Genomic DNA, 19,552 nt, shown 5'->3' with positions numbered 1-19,552 from the left:
ACGAGAAATGTTTTACCATAATGGTATATATCATTTCATACATGATTTCATTCATCTGATTGTACTATTGGAATTACAACCTGATCTCTGTTATATAAAAATATGGGAAGTGGTACCAAGGAAAAAAAAGGTCATTTCTTTAATGATCAATTGATTTATAGAAAAAAATCCCATTCAATCCCAGTTCCCACGGATCATGTGGTATTCTGTCATATAATGTGATGTAAAAATTACACAGAAAATTGAAGAAAAGCCATCTGAGAAGTGAAGTACAGAACTGGTCTATTGCTGCACATTTGTGTTAATATTGCTAGAGCAATTCAATTATTTTTTACTGCTTTTCAAAAATCATATAAATAACTGCTCACAGCTTATCACTTTTTATGCAGCCAATGTAATTCATCTGATCTACAATATATCGCTCAAAGACTTTTACAATTTTAAACCTGTCTTCAGTCTGGCTTGTGTGACTTACTTCAAATTACTTCAGCTTTGGGGATAGCATACAAGCTTTTTTTCAGGCTTCTTTAAATTTGCCACAGGGAACCAAGTGAAAATGACTAGAAATGAATGCAATTTGTTATTGTAAGCACCAGACCTTTACCAAATGTGCTAAATGGAGACTAGAGACCTTGATCTGGAGTGCAGATGAGGACTTTTTTGGGGGGCTCAGTTCTTTCAAAAAGGAAACATGCCAAATTAAATTAAACAGGTCTTGGTTGCCAGGGCAAGAATTACATTTCAGATGTTTGTTGTATACCCTATAGGTATAATGTGATTCATAGCTAGCAGTTAATATTGGTTTTATTAATATTTTTTTTCAATTCAGTATATTGTAAAGAATTTGGAAACAAATATGAGAACTGACAAGTGCACTTCATGTGGGAACTTATAGATGATCCTCTGATACTGTTAATCAGGTTGGGATACATTAATTACTTCGTTTATCAGGTTAGAAAAATGGCAAAAGACTCCATACAAGCAATCCATCCCACCTCATGAATGCCTCACTCACAGAACTCACAGTTTGTGCTGTAATTCTGACTTTTACAAAGCAACTGTGCAGCTGAGATTACAGCTTCTTTGGGATACCAATAATGTCAAGCCTCTCTACATTTGCATTATAAAAAACATTTAATTATTGTCAACCAGCTACCGGCTGTGTGTTAAGGTCATGACAGTAATTTTCATCCCTCTGCAGCTCCTGTATGAACTGAACTAACACAAATAAAATTGAACACTTATTCAGTTATACTCTAGTTGTGATTTATTTGTGTGATAATGGTCTAAATAGCAAATGCTGAAAGGTGCAGGAAAATGGCTGGGAATCTGGCTGAATTTTAAAGATTCCTAATGTTTTGAAAGGGAAATGTAAACTACTTGAGCAGAATACAGTATCTATACTCTCTCTCTCATCCTAGCATTAATCCCGCATCAGCAGGGTCTGCTTGTCGGCACGCCCGTCTCCATTTGGTGGTTTGAACCAAATCTTTGAGCTGACGTTACTATTAAATGTGACCGAGAATACTCCAACCAGCGCGTCGCTCCGCCTGCCGTCGGAGTTGGGGGGAGGAGAACAAAGTAATGTAGCCAATTCATAGTGGGGGATTATTAGAAGGCAGGAAATTTGGCCAGGACGCCGGGGTTACACCCCTACTCTTTTCGAGAAACACCCTGGGAGTTTTAATGACCACAGAGAGTCAGGACCTCGGTTTTACGTCTCATCCGAAAGACAGCGCTTGTTTACAGTATAGTGTCCCTGTCACTGTACTGGGGCATTAGGACCCACATGGACAGCAGGGTGAGCGCCCCCTGCTGGCCTCACTAACACCTCTTCCAGCAGCAACCTTAGTTTTTCCCAGGCTCACACCTGCTTAGCTTCAGTGGGCTGCCAATTGTAAGTTGCAGGGTGACATGGCTGCTGGCGCAGAATACCTATATTGATGGAAATAAAGTATTTCTTGAATTTAACTTCTTTAAATGTTTATTTTTCTTGCAACCAAATTGTTATAATACTTTCAAAAAGGTAAAGGAAGATCACTAAACTACATGAACAAAGACACAAATATAGAAAATAACTAAAACTTTTAAGTTTTATGATACACACAATAGTCCAGGTTTTTTTAACACTAAAATATATGTTTATAGATAGGATTTTCTATCCCAAAGCACTTTGCATATAGGAAGGAACCCATCAAGCACTGCAGCACAGCACCCACCTTGGTTACTCAGCAACCATTTTGCAAGAGTTCTTCACTAAACAGCTAAAAGGTGATAAACTGCTTCATCAATTCAATTACCAGTAAGCTTTAGTAAGGTCAAAGTGTGGTCCACCAACAAGGTCTGCAAACCCATCAACAGCACTTATGAAGCAACCAAGTTTTCTTTGGAGGTCTTCTATTCTAGTAATTGCAAGGTCCAACCTTCTGTAGCTTGTGTGATCTGATGAGATCAGGCTATGAAGCAGTAATGCTGCCTTTCTTCTCAGGTAATAGCCATTTCAATTGCAGTGTTGCTATTATTCAATTCATATATTTCTCTTTCAGGCCTTACTTCATCTTTCAACCACTCCTAAAATATGCATTCTTTATTTGATAATAAAATATTGTATGTACAGTGCATAGCACATATCAGACTTGATTTAAAGCAATAATTTATTCTTTTTGACTAGAGGTGCTCAACATTCACAATTCCTCCTCTGTTATTTCTATTTTCAGCTACGGATATGAATCATGACCACCTACAATGAAAGTTTTACCAGCTGTGCTTCACTTCATTAAAGAAGCATTGTACTGTCTGCACTTCCTTGCTAATTATTTATTTTTTTAATGTTATATATCCTGTTGTATATGCCTTGTTCTCACTTTGCATTACACGAAAGGAAAGTTCCCTGTACTACATACAGTATGTAGAAGGGTGCTGTAATGCAATAATGCAGTAACTTCTGAACCTGTGTGTAACAGACTAAAAGGCGAAATAACTATCCAATAGCAAAGGCCTTGCAAGAAAACAGTTCTGTTAAGTGATCTTCCATAACTTCCAGAATGGCATGACAACTGGTATTGCCTTAACCCCAGCTGCTCCAGGGCCAAGGTATAAATGGCTGACCCAGCGCTCTGACCCCAAGCTTCTCTCTCCCCGTCTGTGTGCCTGTGTGTCTCATGGAGAGCAAGCTGGGGTCTGCGAAAAGACAAATTCCTAATGCAAGATATTGGATATGGCTAAAAAAGTGATCTTATCATAACTGAAAGAAGTGCAAAAGCAACCCTGAGAATTGTATTAACATGCCCCTGAGACGTGTGCTTGACTGTTACTCGTGAGACATTTCTGCAGTTGTAAATCCTTCAACATTCCAAGCTACTGTAGATCCTAGCATTTTGCTAAAGTTACATGGGGTAAACAAAAACACAAACTGATGGGCAAGTACACCTTTCCCTCATTTTACATGGGAGTTTCCTTCCAGGAAAACCCTATTATCATATAAGGGATGGTTATTTACATCTTTTAATCATGCATACTGTGGTATAGTTGTGGACTTTGATATACTGTATGTGAATCTGGCCCCGATCCCTCTTCTATCTCAAGAACCTGCTGTATATAGTAATGTAAAATGCATGTAGTTGTAAATAGAATACTAGTAATACATTGTACATGTACTATACTGCAGACATAAAGAGGCGTTTTAACTCTTATAAATTATTATATCATTGATAACATAGAAATGGAATTTTAGATTTACCTTTGCTGCTTTTACCATCATTAAACTGAGGCACATGATATACCTAATGCTGATCCTAAAACAGGGTAAGCCAAAACAGAATAAGGCAGGGGAGACCTATATTAATAACTCAGCCATTTCATTACATAATCTTTCTCACATAGAGGCTCTTCTTGGGACACCTACATCTGAACTAAAGAATATAGTTTAGTACATTTCATTGCATTGGCAGCATTTTTTCTTGATTTTATTCTGACATTTTGGCTCCAATTATAACTCCTTGTGCTTTGGGAATAATGTTAATACTAATGTTTTATCCATATTATTGGAAAAAAGGTAAATGCCACACTCTAAGGTTGTTGATTTACTCTGACACCATGCTGAATCCTAAAGTACTACTGTATGTTGCTGTCTGAAGAACTATATAAACAAACCAATAAACTGTGATCAAACTGCCTTTATTAAAGAGCATCTTGTATCTGATAATGTCCATCACACTACACATGTGACTTAAGACACTGTATCCAATTCTTTCAGTGGATACTGAGAAAGCCTCTGAGTGGCTTTAGATCATATAGCTTTAAGATCACTTTTCATTCACATACTTAAAATGTTTTCTAGGGACACTCATCAGGGATGAGCACCTTAACCTTTTGCTGTTTGTCCTGGGTGCCAATGAGGTTCTGACCAGCTTAAGCGATACAATTTTGGGTCAGTTCGAATTTGGGGTCCAAGTTTCGTCGATATGGTTAAACTCTTATACACCAAACCTCCAGCAATGACGTTAGCAGGCAACAAGTGCTCTACACAGCGTTCCTAAGGGCTCTCAGAAGGGATGTCTACTTTCACTTTTGGTTTTTCTTAGTTAGCTCATGTTTTCATCAATCTACAATTAATGCTTCATTTCTTTTAACAATACTTAATGTTGCATGATATATTGTTATATGTAGATTCCAAATCCTTCTATTATCTGTTACATATTTTTAATAGTTTTGGTACGTCTGCCTTACTGCCTTTAACACATTACGCAACTGCACCACTAGTAAAAGTCATCAGATACCCTTTTATTATGATTTACATAACAGCTTCTTTACATACTGCCACTATAAAAAGCTTTTAAACAAGTAAATGCTGACTTAAACAGATGGACACAATTATTCCAGTTTTCTTATGTCTCCAATTTTAATGTGCTTCCTCACTTTTTTTCTTATAATATAAGAATGATTACAAATGGGAGGACATTTAAGTACAATATATTTGGTCCACCCTGTCCAGGTAGGCTCCAGCTTTCTGCGACACCGTATGGTATAAAGCCGTTCGGCAAATGACATGACATATTTGGCTCATCTAGAAAATCTGGCATTAGTACTGTATACAATTGATTTTCTGATCTCATCTAACCATTTCTTGAAAGAAGACAGGATAACTTCATCTTCAATAACATGCCCACGTATCTTTTAACCCTACAATTCCTCTTTCATTTTTTCCCCACAATTCCTCATTCTCCTAGTAAAGGGAGCTGGGATAACGGTTATGTTTGAATTTCCAGGTTGATATGAAAAGGAAAGCAGCCACATGTTCAATTATCCTGTCTTCAGCATAAAAGATATGCTGGGGGGCTCAACTCTGCCAACTTTCTTCAGAAGGAGATCCAACCCTAATTTTACAGAGGTCAGAAGGGATTCTTTCTTAGCCATTGCATTTACAAATATTTACAAAAAAGAATTACCATTCATAATATTGCAGCAATCCCTTATGTTGCCTAACTGTGTGGGCGAGTGAGGAAGGTGGACTGGAAAGCAGAATGCAAACTCACCATGTACTATCGTCTTTTAATGGTTAATAGGTGTGTGTGCTAATCACAGAGTAGAGAGGGGGTAGAGAGCAAGAGACAAGATAGTGTAGCAGCAGCTAAAAGTGCTTGAGGCAGAGAAAAGAAACTGCCATTTTTATACAGGGGGGAGAAATGAAATAACAATGAGTGGGAAATGTTGAAAACCCTATAATTAGAATAATAAAAATCCAAATATAACACACAGTCAAAGCATAAAGATTCAACATTGGGCAGAGGGATTTACCCTATAGCTAATTTATAAATATTGTACAGTACATTTAATTACACTATAATGTAGTTTTCAATAATGAAACACAAATAAAATGCAGAGAAAAATAATACAATCACTTAGGTTTTCCTCTGACATGATTACAATACAGGGCTATTCACAATTTTCCTGAAGAAAGCACAAGACAATATGAAGAGGTACACATACTCTATACTACTTATCCACAGAAGAAATGTATCATTCTACAATAGTTGCACTTTTGGAACTAATGTAAACTTTCTGTTCCTCAAAAAGTTAATCGTGGGACACATGGGAGTTTTTAAGTACAGGATCTAGAACAGATTTACTGTACATAACCCAGAGAGAGGCAGTACAGTGAAAATTGTCTTAACCTGATGGCCATAGGACAAGGACCATGCAAAGCAAGGAGTTAACTAAGGGGAGATGGGGGTTGCCTATCACTTAGATACTGTGACACTTTTCTGGACACTCCACTCAAAGCGCCATACAGGTGATGAGGACTCCCTTCCACCACCACCAATGTGCAGCATCCACCTGGATGATGCAATGGCAGCCATAGTGTGCCAGTACACTCACCATACATCAGCTATCAGTGGGGAGGAGAACAGAGTGATGAAGCCAATTCAGAGATGGGGATTATTAGGAGGCCATGATCGTTAAAGGCCAACGGGAAATTTGGCCAGGATGCTGGGGTAACACCCCTACTTGAATTTCTAATGACCACAGAGAGTCAGGACCTCGGTTTTACGTCTCATCCGAAGGACGACACCTTTTTACAGTATAGTGTCCCCCTCCCTATACTGGGTCATTAGGACTCACACAGGCTGCAGGGTGAGCAAACCCTACTGGCCCCACTAACACTACTTCCAGCAGCTACCTTAGTTTTTTCCAGTAGGTCTCCCATCTAGGTATTGGCCAGGCTCACACCTTCTAAGTTTCAGTGGGTTGTCAATTGTGAGCTGCAGGGTGATATGGCTGCTGGCCCAAAGGACAATAAGCCCATATGAGCTTTTAACCCTGCCGATCTGCCTTTCCCTTCCCCATTCACCAACAAGCTTAGATAAGGAAAAAAGGGGCAGCTGCTAAAGCACTTAATATATTAATATATTTTCAGTTTTTCTTCTCTTAACTTTTTGCTGACATTTACTGAAACCTCATATTCTTACAGAAAGATAAGGGCATCTTAATCTTATATATATTAGATTTAAATAAATGTGTAAACTGCATTTAATAATTTCACAAAATTGAACACCATAGGAAGAGTCTATATACTTTTGCAAGGCGCTGTTATTAAGACTTGGCATTCTGTATGAAGATATACAAAATATCCTCTTAGACATTCTTTACTAATTTGTGCCTCATAATTATGCAATTATAATATGGTGTTTGCTTGGAAAAATGTATATATTCACTGAGGACTTTCTGGCTTTCTTTATCTCCAGTTTTATACAGGAATATGCTCCTTGCAATTACATTTCCTTGCTTCTACCTTTATTTGGAGTGATAAAGGAATTCATTTTCCATCAGATATTTATTATGAGTATAGATTTGACTTACAAACTCAACTGTGAGTTACTCTGCTCTTCTTATTTTTTTCCTGTATGTCTCATTTCTCCAATGTGCTCCTATTTCTGGCTGGTGAATATCAGAAGAAATTAATAAAAAAAAACAGAAAGAAATCTTGTGTTTCAGGCACCTTTTCTGCTCAGCCTACAAAACGTTGCACTTTTTCATATAATAGACACAGCGGAACCGGCGTTAAAATATGCCGCCAGTCAGCTATAAATGCTGAGCAGCAATGGGAGCTTGGCAAGGCACAGTTTTAGCAGTCATCGGCTTTCTTTTGCTCCCTGGAGGTCAACCTCGGAAATGACTGCTGCGCTGAATAATTACTGGACCTTGTTTGCGTTGCCTGTGGTAGTCTGCTGAGTCTCCACAGCTAGACAGTTATTTTCTCTTTCTCCTCCCAGGCAAAATCTGGACTCATGGGTTGCAAGAAGCCCAGCTAATAGCATGCAGTGGGATACAGAGCTGGTCCCACACCTACTGGTGCCCGCGGCTATGTAAGTAATTTTCGGCAGACTTGGCAAAAGGGATTAACGCCCTCTGCAAACAAGTTTCTGACAATCCTTTGCTCTGGCTCAGAACCTCATTGTAATAGATAGCAGAACTAAACTGCTCCTGGAAACTCAGTTAAGATGTTTCATTTTCTCTTGATCTGCTTTAATCACAGCCTTTCTTTTAAAGACAATGACATATTCTGCACAGCTACTATCATCTCTTTGCAATGTTCTTTATTTAAAAAAAGTGTATTAAACACAAAATAGCATATTGATAATACTTTAAATAAAAATAGAACTCACAGGAGCAAAAGAGGAATAAAAACATCATAATGAGTGACAATAACCAGATGGATAGAGAAAACATCCTGACACACACACACACCATTTGTTTCTTTTTTTCTATTTAGAATCAGTTATGTTTTCATCAGTAACCAACGACATGTATGCTGTTTTGTTTTCATTCTTCTCTTTACATAACTAATTGAGAAAAACACATCAGAACTGGCACCACTTAAATGACACAATTTTTAATCAATTTTGCCAAATGATTTTACAGTAGACAGTGTAATTTCTGATCACAAAACCCACTGCCTTCTCTGAGATGAATTCCACAATATGCAAAGCTACCTCTTTAATTGAACAAGATCTAGAAAGGTGATCACATTTGCTTGTCCCTACCTTTATGCATAGGTCACGTCAAGTACATTTTCCTACTGTATGTTTTGTTTTTAAAACTATCATAGCATGACTGCTTGATTTACTCTGGCATGGTAAAATCAGGTATTTCCTTGAAGCTACTGTATGCATGAGGAAATATTGTGAGGAATTGAATACATCTTAAGCTAGTGATGCTTCACTATAGGGCTTCAGAACACAACTCAGACTCCTCTCATCTCTAAACTTCCTTGCATACCGTCCTTCCTTCGCTTTTGCTAAAACAGGTAGTAGGTTGCAATGTTGCAATATTGGCAGTGAGAGAATAAGCCGGCTGAATAGTTTGGTGGGGAGGTATACACTGCACAGTAATGAATATAGACTGGTACCCTGTGTTAATCTGCTACTCTAATTAAGACCATTTCAGAACCCTACCTCTATTCCTGCGCTCTAGATTTCAGAATTCCTGGTTCATTAAAAAGGAAAATTCTCAGATTATATTGCCCTCTGTGCTCCACAATGAGCACTTTAATGTGAAAGCAAACACTGGAACCTCATATGGATATTTTTGCCAAGAGCCAGAGCTCACTTAAAGGGTTTCTTACATGGCTGGTGGGAAACAGTTCTAGGACCTACTATTCTCCCAGCCATCGTGTGGCATATTGCATATGCATATTGCTACAGGACTAAAAGTATGAAAGAAGGTTTTCTATTTATTGAAGTTACACCCCCTAATGTATGTTCCTTTTTAATGCCAACACTTTGCAGTTTATCATACACTTGTGATAAAATGTTCCCTGTGGGCAAACTATCGGCAGATTTCCCATATAACCTAATTACTACTAACCACAGAAAACTGCATTCTTTGTGCTTTGAGTAGGTAGCTGTGTCAGCATACTCTACATAGGCTGCAAAGGGACAGGTAAAATTTCATTCCATGCAGAAGGGAAAAGAACAGAGACACATTTCAGCTGTGGAGCCTTCTCCAGATGTTTAGACTTTTTTCTTTTCAGCACTGAATACACCTTGTTTCTTTACACTTTGAGGAGTTGATCCAAGATTCGAAAAATGACCATGTAGATGACCAAAAGTTGTTGTACAATGCCAAGTGAACTGGTTTACCTCTCTCTAGGCATCTGGTGGTTGGGGTTGTGGAGGCAGCGAATGCTCAGGCCAAACAGTTTGCGTGCTGTGCGCTGCATCTTCAGCTTTTGGGCCTCCAGGGAGCTCTGCAGGAGCCTATAGCGCGCCTGTAGGTCCCAGTCATTCCCCCACAGCAAGTGAATACTGCTCACTGGTAAGAAGTGAGTTGAAGGCAGTCGTCGAAGAAAAGATTTAAATTCATCTAGGAGAACAGGAAAAATAACAATTTGTGAAATCTCTACATACCGTCTTTAGCCCCCTGCTACTCACATCTCCTTTCTGCACGTATAAAATAATACTGTAAAAAGTGTACCAAAGGTGTGTCTATTGCCCGGCTAGCCTTCGATGGCAACTTTACTGCTTTTATAAGTATTTCAGTACCCTTGAAAATTGAACTCATTTAGTAGGTCTCTGTTTGATACAGACTTTTCCTTTTATTTCAAAGGAATTTTAATAATGTATAATGTGCTGCACAAAAGCTGTACATGGCACCATTTGTCATCAGAACCATTTAGTTTATTATTTTGTAGAAAACTTATGAAAATAAGTCAAATGCTGCGGTATGTGTTCTTCATTACCTCTCAGAAGAGCAATTTGACAAGCTACAGTGTGTAACTGACATGGTTGTCACACCTAAATAATTAACTTGATTATCAATTTTCCTTCATGACTTGTGCTTTCTGGTTCATATTTCACTGTAGATTTTAGGCAAGGTAATCCATTCAAGTAATTGTTTCAAAAGCTATGCTTGTAATAAGACCTGGCCTCCCTTAACCACTTTGTCTTTTGCAGTTCTACGTTCAGTTACATCTAGTATTTTTAATGTTTTGAGACTTGCATAAATTGTCAAAGTACTAATGCAGTTTATATTTTCATCAATTCCAGAGGCATTTTCTGTGAGGAGTAAAACCTTGTAGCTTTGTTTAAGCAGTTCCTCACACCAACTATAACTGTTTTATCCCTCATCATATTTTAAATGGTTTCTACTTCTGCCCTATGATTTTACAAATATTCTACTTCTTGCATGGTGCAGTAGCTCTGGTTTTCAGATTTACGTGATAGCATTCCACTTTGTAAAACCCAACCATATAAGTGAAGCTCAAGTTTGGCTAAACTGCTAATGATCCATTTTTGCTGAATATTCTAAAAAACAAATTACATTAAATTATCTTGGGAAGACAGATCTTAAAAGTTAATAACATTGAGTGCACTTTTCAAAAGATGGACCCTATATGAATGGAAAATCAGAGCACTTGTAATGATCCCAAGTGTTAAGGATGTTGCATTTTTAAAAACGTCATCCAACTTAGTTTCCTTCTGCAGTTTATCCTTATCAACAATAACACATTTGCTGAAAAAGTATTTTCTTTTCTCCTGATCTTAGCTATTTAAATGGCTGAGCTCGCATCAAGTAGAAAGTCTTAAGCCACTGCCATATTGCAAGCTCTTACCCCAAACACATGCCATATGCTTCTTTGCTGTGTAGTCAATTTTAAGATTTACTGTCCTCTCAGCGAGGAATTGCTTATATTACCTGAATTTTCAAAGTCCTTGTAGGATGTTGCCCATGTTTCAGCCATGGCTGCTAAAGTGTTCTCCATGATTTGAATGTCGGTGATCGGACAGTTGCACTGTGGGAACTCCTCAGCACACTGGCAGATGCACTGGCTGTTACGACACACGTATTCGCCCTCTCCATTGCACATGATGTAGCTCAGGGCCGACTGCACAAACCTTTCCTGGAGGTACTCGGGGAAGATGACCTGTAGACCTGGAGAGAAAAAATAAATTGCCATCCATTCTCTTTGGAGACAGAAGAACATCAGAACCTATAAATATAAAGTAGAAGTCAGAAGGTTGACAATTCTGAAGCAACATTTGTCAGGCTATAGTGTAGAGTAGTGGTTAAAGTTCAGGACTCCCAGCAGTCCGTTTGAGGGTTTTAATCCAGTGTGGGTTGCTGCTGATGTAACCCTTGAGCAGGAAGTGTTGTAAAAATGCACTACCAACTGCTCTGTTCTGTATTTAGGTTTTCATTTATTATGAGAATTTATTCTGAATGGACTTTTCTGGTTGAGCAAAGGATTAAAAAGAAACTAAGATTTTGTTAATCTTTTCATCTTTAAATACTGAAAAAAACCCACTTAAATAGAAAATAGACCAAGTATATTTGGTCTAATAATAATTCACTGTGTAATCCTGTTGCCGTGCAGATTGACAAGAAACAAGAATGTAGATTTGATCCTTTCTGGGCAGAGGAGGTTGCATTTTCCAGTAGACTGTCTGAACTACTCATCACAGCTATTTATTTGAACTTGACACATTCTTTAGCAACAAAGCGAAAGTATTGGAACAGGAAGCTGAGAAGTTTCCTAACAGTATCACTGACAACTACAAAGCTCAAAATGAAGATGTTTTTTTTCTTACCTTGGAATTCTTCTATTTTAAGTCCTAAATATAAATTCTTTTACACTTGTAAAATTATAAAACGATTTCTTTCAGTTTGAGATAAACGTCTTTTGATGTGGGATGAGGGTGCATTTAAGTTTTAGTAAGTTAAAGACATTCCCAAATATTCTTGGGCTTCATTCAAATCCAGATCTCTGTTTGATGCACTGAAAAGGCTTTGTAACTGCAGGGCCCAGCATAACCTGGCAGAAACATAATGAATGCCTTCTATTACTGGCACAACTTCTGTGTCTTGTTCCAATAATTTAATCTTAGTTTGCAATTTTATGGCTACAATCAAAATAACATCACATGAAATAAAATATAACTTTGATAATAATGAGCTGCCACATATTTGCTGCATGTTTCTACATACTCTTCTATATAGGTAGACAATCTCATGGAACATACTGTATATTGATTGATTTATGATGTTGACAATTAACGAGCAGATAACTGGGAGGCAAGCTTTCAACAGAGAGGTTGGGATGGGATCTAGGCAAAAATATTAAAACACATGACAATGAGATATCACCAACCCACTACTGGACAGTGACCTCCAGTGAGGTTAAAGAGAGAAGCCTCTTGCTTAATATATTTACAGTAAGTTGTGATTGGCAGCAGATCAAAATTTTAACCCAGGCTTATGTTCATATATGCATTAAATGATCGAGTAAGTACCATCATTAATGGTGTGGAATTCCACATTCAGCATATATTGTAAATAAATATTTGTATCTCTAAAGCTTGCTGTATTAGTTTTTTGTAGTTTCTGGAAGATAATTGAGGTTTTAAAGGAACAAACAGCAAACACTGAAGAGACATTTATCAAAAGATTGTAATGGTTTCCTTTACATGTTTTGAGTCCCTAAATTAGCATCTGGGGGTTATTAATCTTTTAATTCCAGAACATGGCCCATATACTTTGATTTCTTCCATTATCTTTAACCACCTTTAACCACAAAATCACAATTTAATCGTTGTTTACCTTACATTACTTGAATGGGGCATTAAATGAAAATGAGGAATTACTTCCCCTCATAACAAATTTGGACATCTAGCACTGAAACTTTAATCTTCTGTCAAGCCTGCTTGGTGTTATTTGAAGTAAACAGACATAAAAAAACAAAGAGTATATACCAATATACAGTACTCTTTGGGTGGAACAATGGCCCTGTGGCTGGAAGATTGCCAGTTCAAATCCCACGGCCTGCAGAAAAATCCTACTCTGTTGGGCCCCTGAGCAAGGCCTTTAACTCCCACTGCTCCAGGGGTGCTGTATAATGGCTGACCCTGCGCTCTGACCCCAAGCTTCCCTGCCTGTCTGTGTCTCATAGAGAACAAGCTGGGGTATGCGAAAAAGATGAATTCCTAATGCAAGAAATTGTATATGGCTAATAAAGTAATCTTATCTTATCTAAATCCCAAAATTAAGTCTTATTTATATGCATTTGATATATATGTTTTTTTTTACATTTTCCACATTATACCATTATCCAATGTTTTTTGCACATGCTTATGGGAAGTATGAACATTTTAGCAAAGAAGACTGAAGACTAGTGTGGGTCATGTGGGCTCTCCCAAAATCCACCTGTTACCAAACCGCAGTACAACAGTGAACATCACCTTCCCTTCAAACACAGCCCCAATGTTTAAAATGAATCGTTTCAATCTTGTCTTATTGAGCCCATACCCGGCACTAATTATTTGTGTGGCATGAGTGGGGAAGTGTGACTTAAAGATTGAAATCTCCAAGTCCTTGGGAGCAACAAAACAATTAAACCTACAAATTGATTATGGTCTATATGTGTGGTATTTTGGTTGGTGCAGAGATGGAAATTGCTTATGATTTGTGCTTGCCAAACTATGCTAAGCATGTGACAGGATTTTGTTACCTGTCAATAGAATATTTGTTTGTACAATTTAAATTTGAGAAAAAAAACATACTCCCCCCATGATAGATCTGTAGAATTTCCAGGGGGCCTTGAGGAGACAAGCAATTAGTCTAAAACCAGTAACAGTCAAAGGAATCAATACTGCATTGCCAGGACAGTGTCAGATCCTGATTCCAGCTAATTCTTTGGTTTTCTAGGTTAATTAGAGCAGTAAAATCTAATGAATTAAGGTTCCTCTTTGACATCACAAAGGCAAAGCATATGATGTCTACAGACTCTGATAAAGATTGTGATTATGGGGGGAAAGCAGAAAACAATTTTGGTATAACCTGTGAGGTACTTTCAGGAAACATTATTGAAGATCGGAGATTGCACTAATTTTCCTGGTAAGCCAGGGATACAGCATTTTTCCTCATTGAACATAAGCTGGGGCTTTTTTAATTGGCAGAAAATGAATACAAAGGACAGTTATTTTCCTTTACGTTCCTGGACGTAACATACTAATGAGAAATACAAAAGCAAGGACTTGATTGATGTTTGATACAGGGGTATGGTTTTGGACTGTGGCAGAAAACCAGAGCACCCAGAGAAATGTCACGCAAACAAAGGCAAAACATACAAACTCAACACAGATAGCACTCCAGGTCAGCAATTTAACCCAGCAAGTTAGCTGTGTTAACCACTGCGCCAATGTGCTCCCCCAAACAAAATCATTTTATTTGCAAACTTGATTAAGCCAAATCAAAGCAGTTCATTTAAGAGATTTGAGATTTAAATATACCTAAAGATTGAATTTGGGAAGTGGGTTCATAAGCAGAGAGGTTGATATCATTGCTGCCTAGCATGTTCAATCAAACTCTGAGAAGGTTACACCCATCTAAGTATTGTGCCTTTCTGTATGGTTTTACAAATCCTTAACTTGAATCTTGATATATGTTGATCAGGCTGTAAAACTGTAATAGAAGAAAGCAATCATGAAAGGAATTACTTCAACACAATCTGCATTTATATAACACCAGTGTGTTTAAAACTACAAGGCCAGCAAAAATCAACAAAAATGTGACAACAGATAAGTGGAAATATTGGTAAAAAGAAGTTGTCAGCAGTATGGTTGTTAAATTACAAAACTAAAACCCTGATCAATAAAACAAAAGAATGTCTGGAACCAAAGCTCAGCAAATACTTGAATCCCATGGCAGCTGTCAAGGCCCTGCTCAAGGTAAAATGAAAATTGCTGATTTACAGGGCTGCGTATTCTTCAAAGAAAAGTACACTTGATTGACCACTTCCAATTTAACGTGAAACCTTCCAGTCTACGGGAATCTTCATCAGCCTTCTGTTGCTATTGCATATGCAGCGATAATACAAAAAAAATAAAATGAAAATAAAAGCTACAAGCTATACAGAGGTTCAATAAAAGAAAATACTGTTCTGATGGCACCAGGATAGAACAATCACATACAGTACTGTACATGAAGGAGCAGTGTGTGTCTGTGTTTATGTAAAGATGTCATTATTAGTGTCCTTAACTTTGTTAAAAACCCAATCTCACACTTTGTTTGCCCTTATGTAAATTAAATATTTCTCAGTGGCAATTTAAGCAAAGTGAAACCTAAAACAGGGCAAAGGGCCGCTGAGAAAAGCTCCAGAAATGTGACTTACCAAAGCTCCTACAGACCTATAGACCCTAGGAAAACAGGAAACCTGTCATGTTCTCTACATTGTGTCCAACTGGCCATTAGGGATGTGTGAAAACTGTGGAGATAATGCCTTATGACAAGACTGAGGTGAGCAGGTGGGAGTTCTCTGCGTTGCACTAACACTTTCCATGCCAGGTCAGTATTTTCTGTATATTTGCGTTTACTTCACAGAACTCTGGGGAGCTAAAGGATTAGGCCCTTTTGCCAGTTTGATGTTCACATGCATTCATCCCATCTAATTTGATTAATATCCCATCCATCCATTTTCAAACTGCTTCTTCCAATTCAGGCTCACAGAGAAGTAACGGGCACAAGGCACACATACTGTACACTCACACCTAGGACCAGATTTTCCACAAGCCAATTAGCCTACCAGTATGGAAGATATGGTTCTAGACTGTGGGAGGATGTCAGAGCATCCTGAAGAAATATTTGAAACATGGGAAGACTATTCAAACTCCACACAGATGGCACTCCAGGTCTGGAAGTGAACCAAGGATACCAGCTTTGGGAGTCAGAAATGATAACCACCGGGCCACAGTGCCACCCTGACTGAGATACCATTCATCGGAAATATGTTTTTCTATTTTCTAAGAAAGGACACCCATCAGCTGTCAGGTTGTTTTTTAAACTTACAAGATCCATTGTAGTCTACAATATGTAAAGATCCAGTGTTATCTGAAGCATATGAATTTTAAGCCATGGTTCATTGAGGAAAAAAAATTAAGAAATGATGAACAGCTAATCCATCAAGCTATGAATGAATTGCTTGTGGCTTAATTCATTTATTTTCACTTCTCGACTTTAAAAACTGTTGGCTCAGACTGTCCTAACATATTCATAAATCTTGTTAGATCGGCTGGTGCCTCCCGGAAAAGCAAATTACTTTGCTTTTGTTTTCTTGCTAATTTATGACCGTCATACCGTAGGTAATTGTGACTGAGGAAATAGGATGCCACTGTAAGTAAGAGTCAGGCTTTTTTCTGGATGATCCAGCTTCTGGCTAGAAGATTTATTACAGAAATTACATAAAAAAATTAATATTCTGTGTGGACATAACATGTTTTTTTTTAAAAAAAATTTAGGTGCTTAATTTTCTTTTAGTCATCTGAGCCTGAAAGCTATTTATCTGTACAGCAACAAAGGGAATTTGTTTTTCTGTAGGTCCAAATACATACAAACTAAAGCCTGATGTGATGCATAAAAAACAAGAATATGAGGATTTGTTTTCCTGTTATTTTAGTGGAATGAATGTATTTTGGACAAGAACATGATTGTTTTTTTAAGCTAGCAATAAGATATTTTTTTATTTTCAGTGTGAATTAAAAGACCTTGGAAGGCCTTGTGCCTTTTGACCTCTGAATTGGTTATTTCTGAAACATATTCCTGGAGCCCTCTGGCATAATAGACATTACTGACTGTTTACTTTATAAACACCACCTACAGTAACTGTGCAATTCAAGTACTTTTATAGTAGTTTCTTATTATTACTGTATGGTACTGTATAGTATGTTTCTTATGATATGATTATTATGATCATCATTCTTTTCATTATGTTTTGCATTAATTCATTATAGTTTTCTCTATATAGAGTATATACAGTAATACAATATTCTGTATACATACTGCATATATTCCCATAAGTCTTGATTCGTTATCTTAATAAAAATATTTCAAAATTTCACCAATTACAGTGGACTACTATGCAGTTTGCATGTAACGTACAATAATACACTGTGAATTAATTCTTAAAAGCAATGTCCACCATCCGTTTAAAGAAGAATCCTGTACTCAAGGTTCTTGTAACTATAATTGGTAACTTAAAAAAAAACCTTTTCAAAACAGTTTTGTAATAATGTGTTGTAACCATATTAAAAATAAAACTTGTATTTTATATTTTTGTATAAAAAGATCTATCTTCATTTCTGATTGAATGAGTATAGTGGGTCTTTAATAAAATCTTTCATGGTCCATCATTCACTGATAGAAAAGTTCTGTTTTCAGAACAGAAAGATATTATTGTATCCCACCTAACATCCAAAAAAACTAAATAAAAATATTACTTCTATTTGCTGAAATGATAGAGATTGGTGTGCGTATGCATGCTGAAGAGGACAAAAAAGCTTTTGGACAAGATATAATCCTCAGGGGATCTGGGCTGATCTCGCAGTATTAGAAGTAAAATGATACGAGCCATTATTAATCTCCATCATATTTAATCATCCACAGGCATAAAAGATGGGTGGGAAATACCAGTCATGTTTGGGAACAAAGAGTTCTATACCAGAAATGCTCCTCAGGCTAAAGCTTTTAGAACTGGTATACATGTTCAGCAAGAGTGAGACCTACTACTTTGACCTCTGCTCAGAGACTGGGGTATAGATCTTAAAATCCATAACACTGTCACACCGATCAATACAAATTCATAAAAGCAGGGATGGTAGAAGGCTCATATTTTAAGTTCTGAGCAAGCACTCCATTTCAGAGCAATCAGGTTTCATTTTTGGGTGAGCACAAAGCATACCAGTCTGACCTGTAAGCAGTATACAGTAGAAATATATGTCAAATGAGGGAGACCTCTGTCCTTTTCAAAGAAAACCTCTATTTGTTTTCTTTCCAAGTGCTTTCATTGTGCCTTGTCCAAACGCATGGTGAACTGAAATCAATGTCAGTCTCCACTTATTTAGTTTCACGGAGACAAACCTAAGATTTCTGCTGGTGAGGGTTAAAATTCTGCTAGTGTCAGGAAGCAGGAGACTTCATTTAGGTCTCCCTTCACTTTATTATACAGTGATGCAGCAAAGCAAAGGCTCCAGAAATTCATACTGCTGAATGATGTTCTTTGAGCACTTTCTTGTTATCTGTCAACAATGCAACATGCTAATCTCCATGTCTGAATGTGCTCATGAACCAAAGAAATATTTTACCGTTCCTCCTCAGTCGTTAAATTAGTTTTATACCCATCCCTCAGATCTGTGGCATAATGGGGGGATAACATAAAAGAAGCATGAATTCTATATTCTCTCTACAAAGCAGAAAACAGATGTCACACTGAATCTAAAGCCTTCTGTGTTGCCCAAGAGAGTATGCTGTATATTAAGCAGTGCTGTTGTACTATATGATTGTCACGGGACCTCTGATAGAATGGAGAGGTGAATTTATTGACAGTATTTAGATCTTTTCCCACAAAGCTCTTGGACTACAATTTTGATGTTCTATATAAAGGTTTAGGGAATACTCATAAGATCACTATGTTTCTCAATTAACACCAAGTCTTGTACTTATTTGCCATTGTTCTTTATACTGTTACAACCTACTGCACCAGCTTTCAAGATCAGTCTTAGTGAATCTGCTTCTCTTAATCACTTTGTGCTTCCAAGCTCTATGTGACAAGTTTCCGGCATACAGAAAATGAGATATTTTACCAGTTTGTTAGACTTTCATTTTCTTGGGTTAATTAATGTGATGTGCTCCCTTTTGCATCCTGTATTTTTATTTCTCAGCATATTGTTAACCTATTGCTATGAGTTTTCTAGTAATCTATCTCCCAATAGTCTAAGTCCCCATTTGATCTAAGCACTGCATAAAAAAGGGGTCCTGAAATATCTAATACAAACACAAGAAAGACAGGAAAGAGATTAGGGCAACAGTAAAGTAATGATGCTAGGATACTAAATAATCACCTTCTACAGCAGGACAAAGTAGTGTATCCTGACACCCACAAGTATTTTAATATTTATTGGAAACAGGCACCCTGTTTTTTTGTACTAAATACAATTGTAGTTAGTAGAGTAGTTTATTGCTATACTGTATGTACACATACATTGGAATTCTTAATCTCTCCATT

General features: G+C 37.3%; 1 protein-coding gene and 1 long non-coding RNA gene across 4 annotated transcripts in view; one reads left to right on the top strand and one right to left on the bottom strand.

Moving 5' to 3' along the window:
• Window positions 1-19,552, top strand: part of LOC138224968 (uncharacterized) — a 312,271-nt gene that overhangs the window by 160,111 nt on the left and 132,608 nt on the right. For both annotated transcript variants that reach the window (XR_011183485.1, XR_011183484.1), the window contains exon 4: window positions 7,773-7,865. This is a non-coding gene — a long non-coding RNA (uncharacterized lncRNA). The remainder of the gene's footprint in view (window positions 1-7,772; window positions 7,866-19,552) is intronic.
• The window catches only part of brinp1 (bone morphogenetic protein/retinoic acid inducible neural-specific 1), a 127,878-nt gene that overhangs the window by 10,784 nt on the left and 97,542 nt on the right, over window positions 1-19,552 (bottom strand). For both annotated transcript variants that reach the window (XR_011183483.1, XM_006640642.3), the window contains exons 6-7: window positions 11,197-11,433; window positions 9,642-9,864 (exon numbers count right to left, since the gene is read on the bottom strand). Coding sequence is in view for 1 of the 2 variants with exons in the window: in XM_006640642.3 (XP_006640705.1) it covers window positions 9,642-9,864; window positions 11,197-11,433 (460 nt within the window). In the remaining variant the exon portion in view is untranslated. The remainder of the gene's footprint in view (window positions 1-9,641; window positions 9,865-11,196; window positions 11,434-19,552) is intronic.

Source organism: Lepisosteus oculatus, chromosome 24, assembly GCF_040954835.1.
Source record: "Lepisosteus oculatus isolate fLepOcu1 chromosome 24, fLepOcu1.hap2, whole genome shotgun sequence".
Taxonomy (NCBI): domain Eukaryota; kingdom Metazoa; phylum Chordata; class Actinopteri; order Semionotiformes; family Lepisosteidae; genus Lepisosteus; species Lepisosteus oculatus.
Note: the sequence above shows the minus strand (reverse complement) of the source record. Positions and strands in the feature narration are given on the sequence as shown.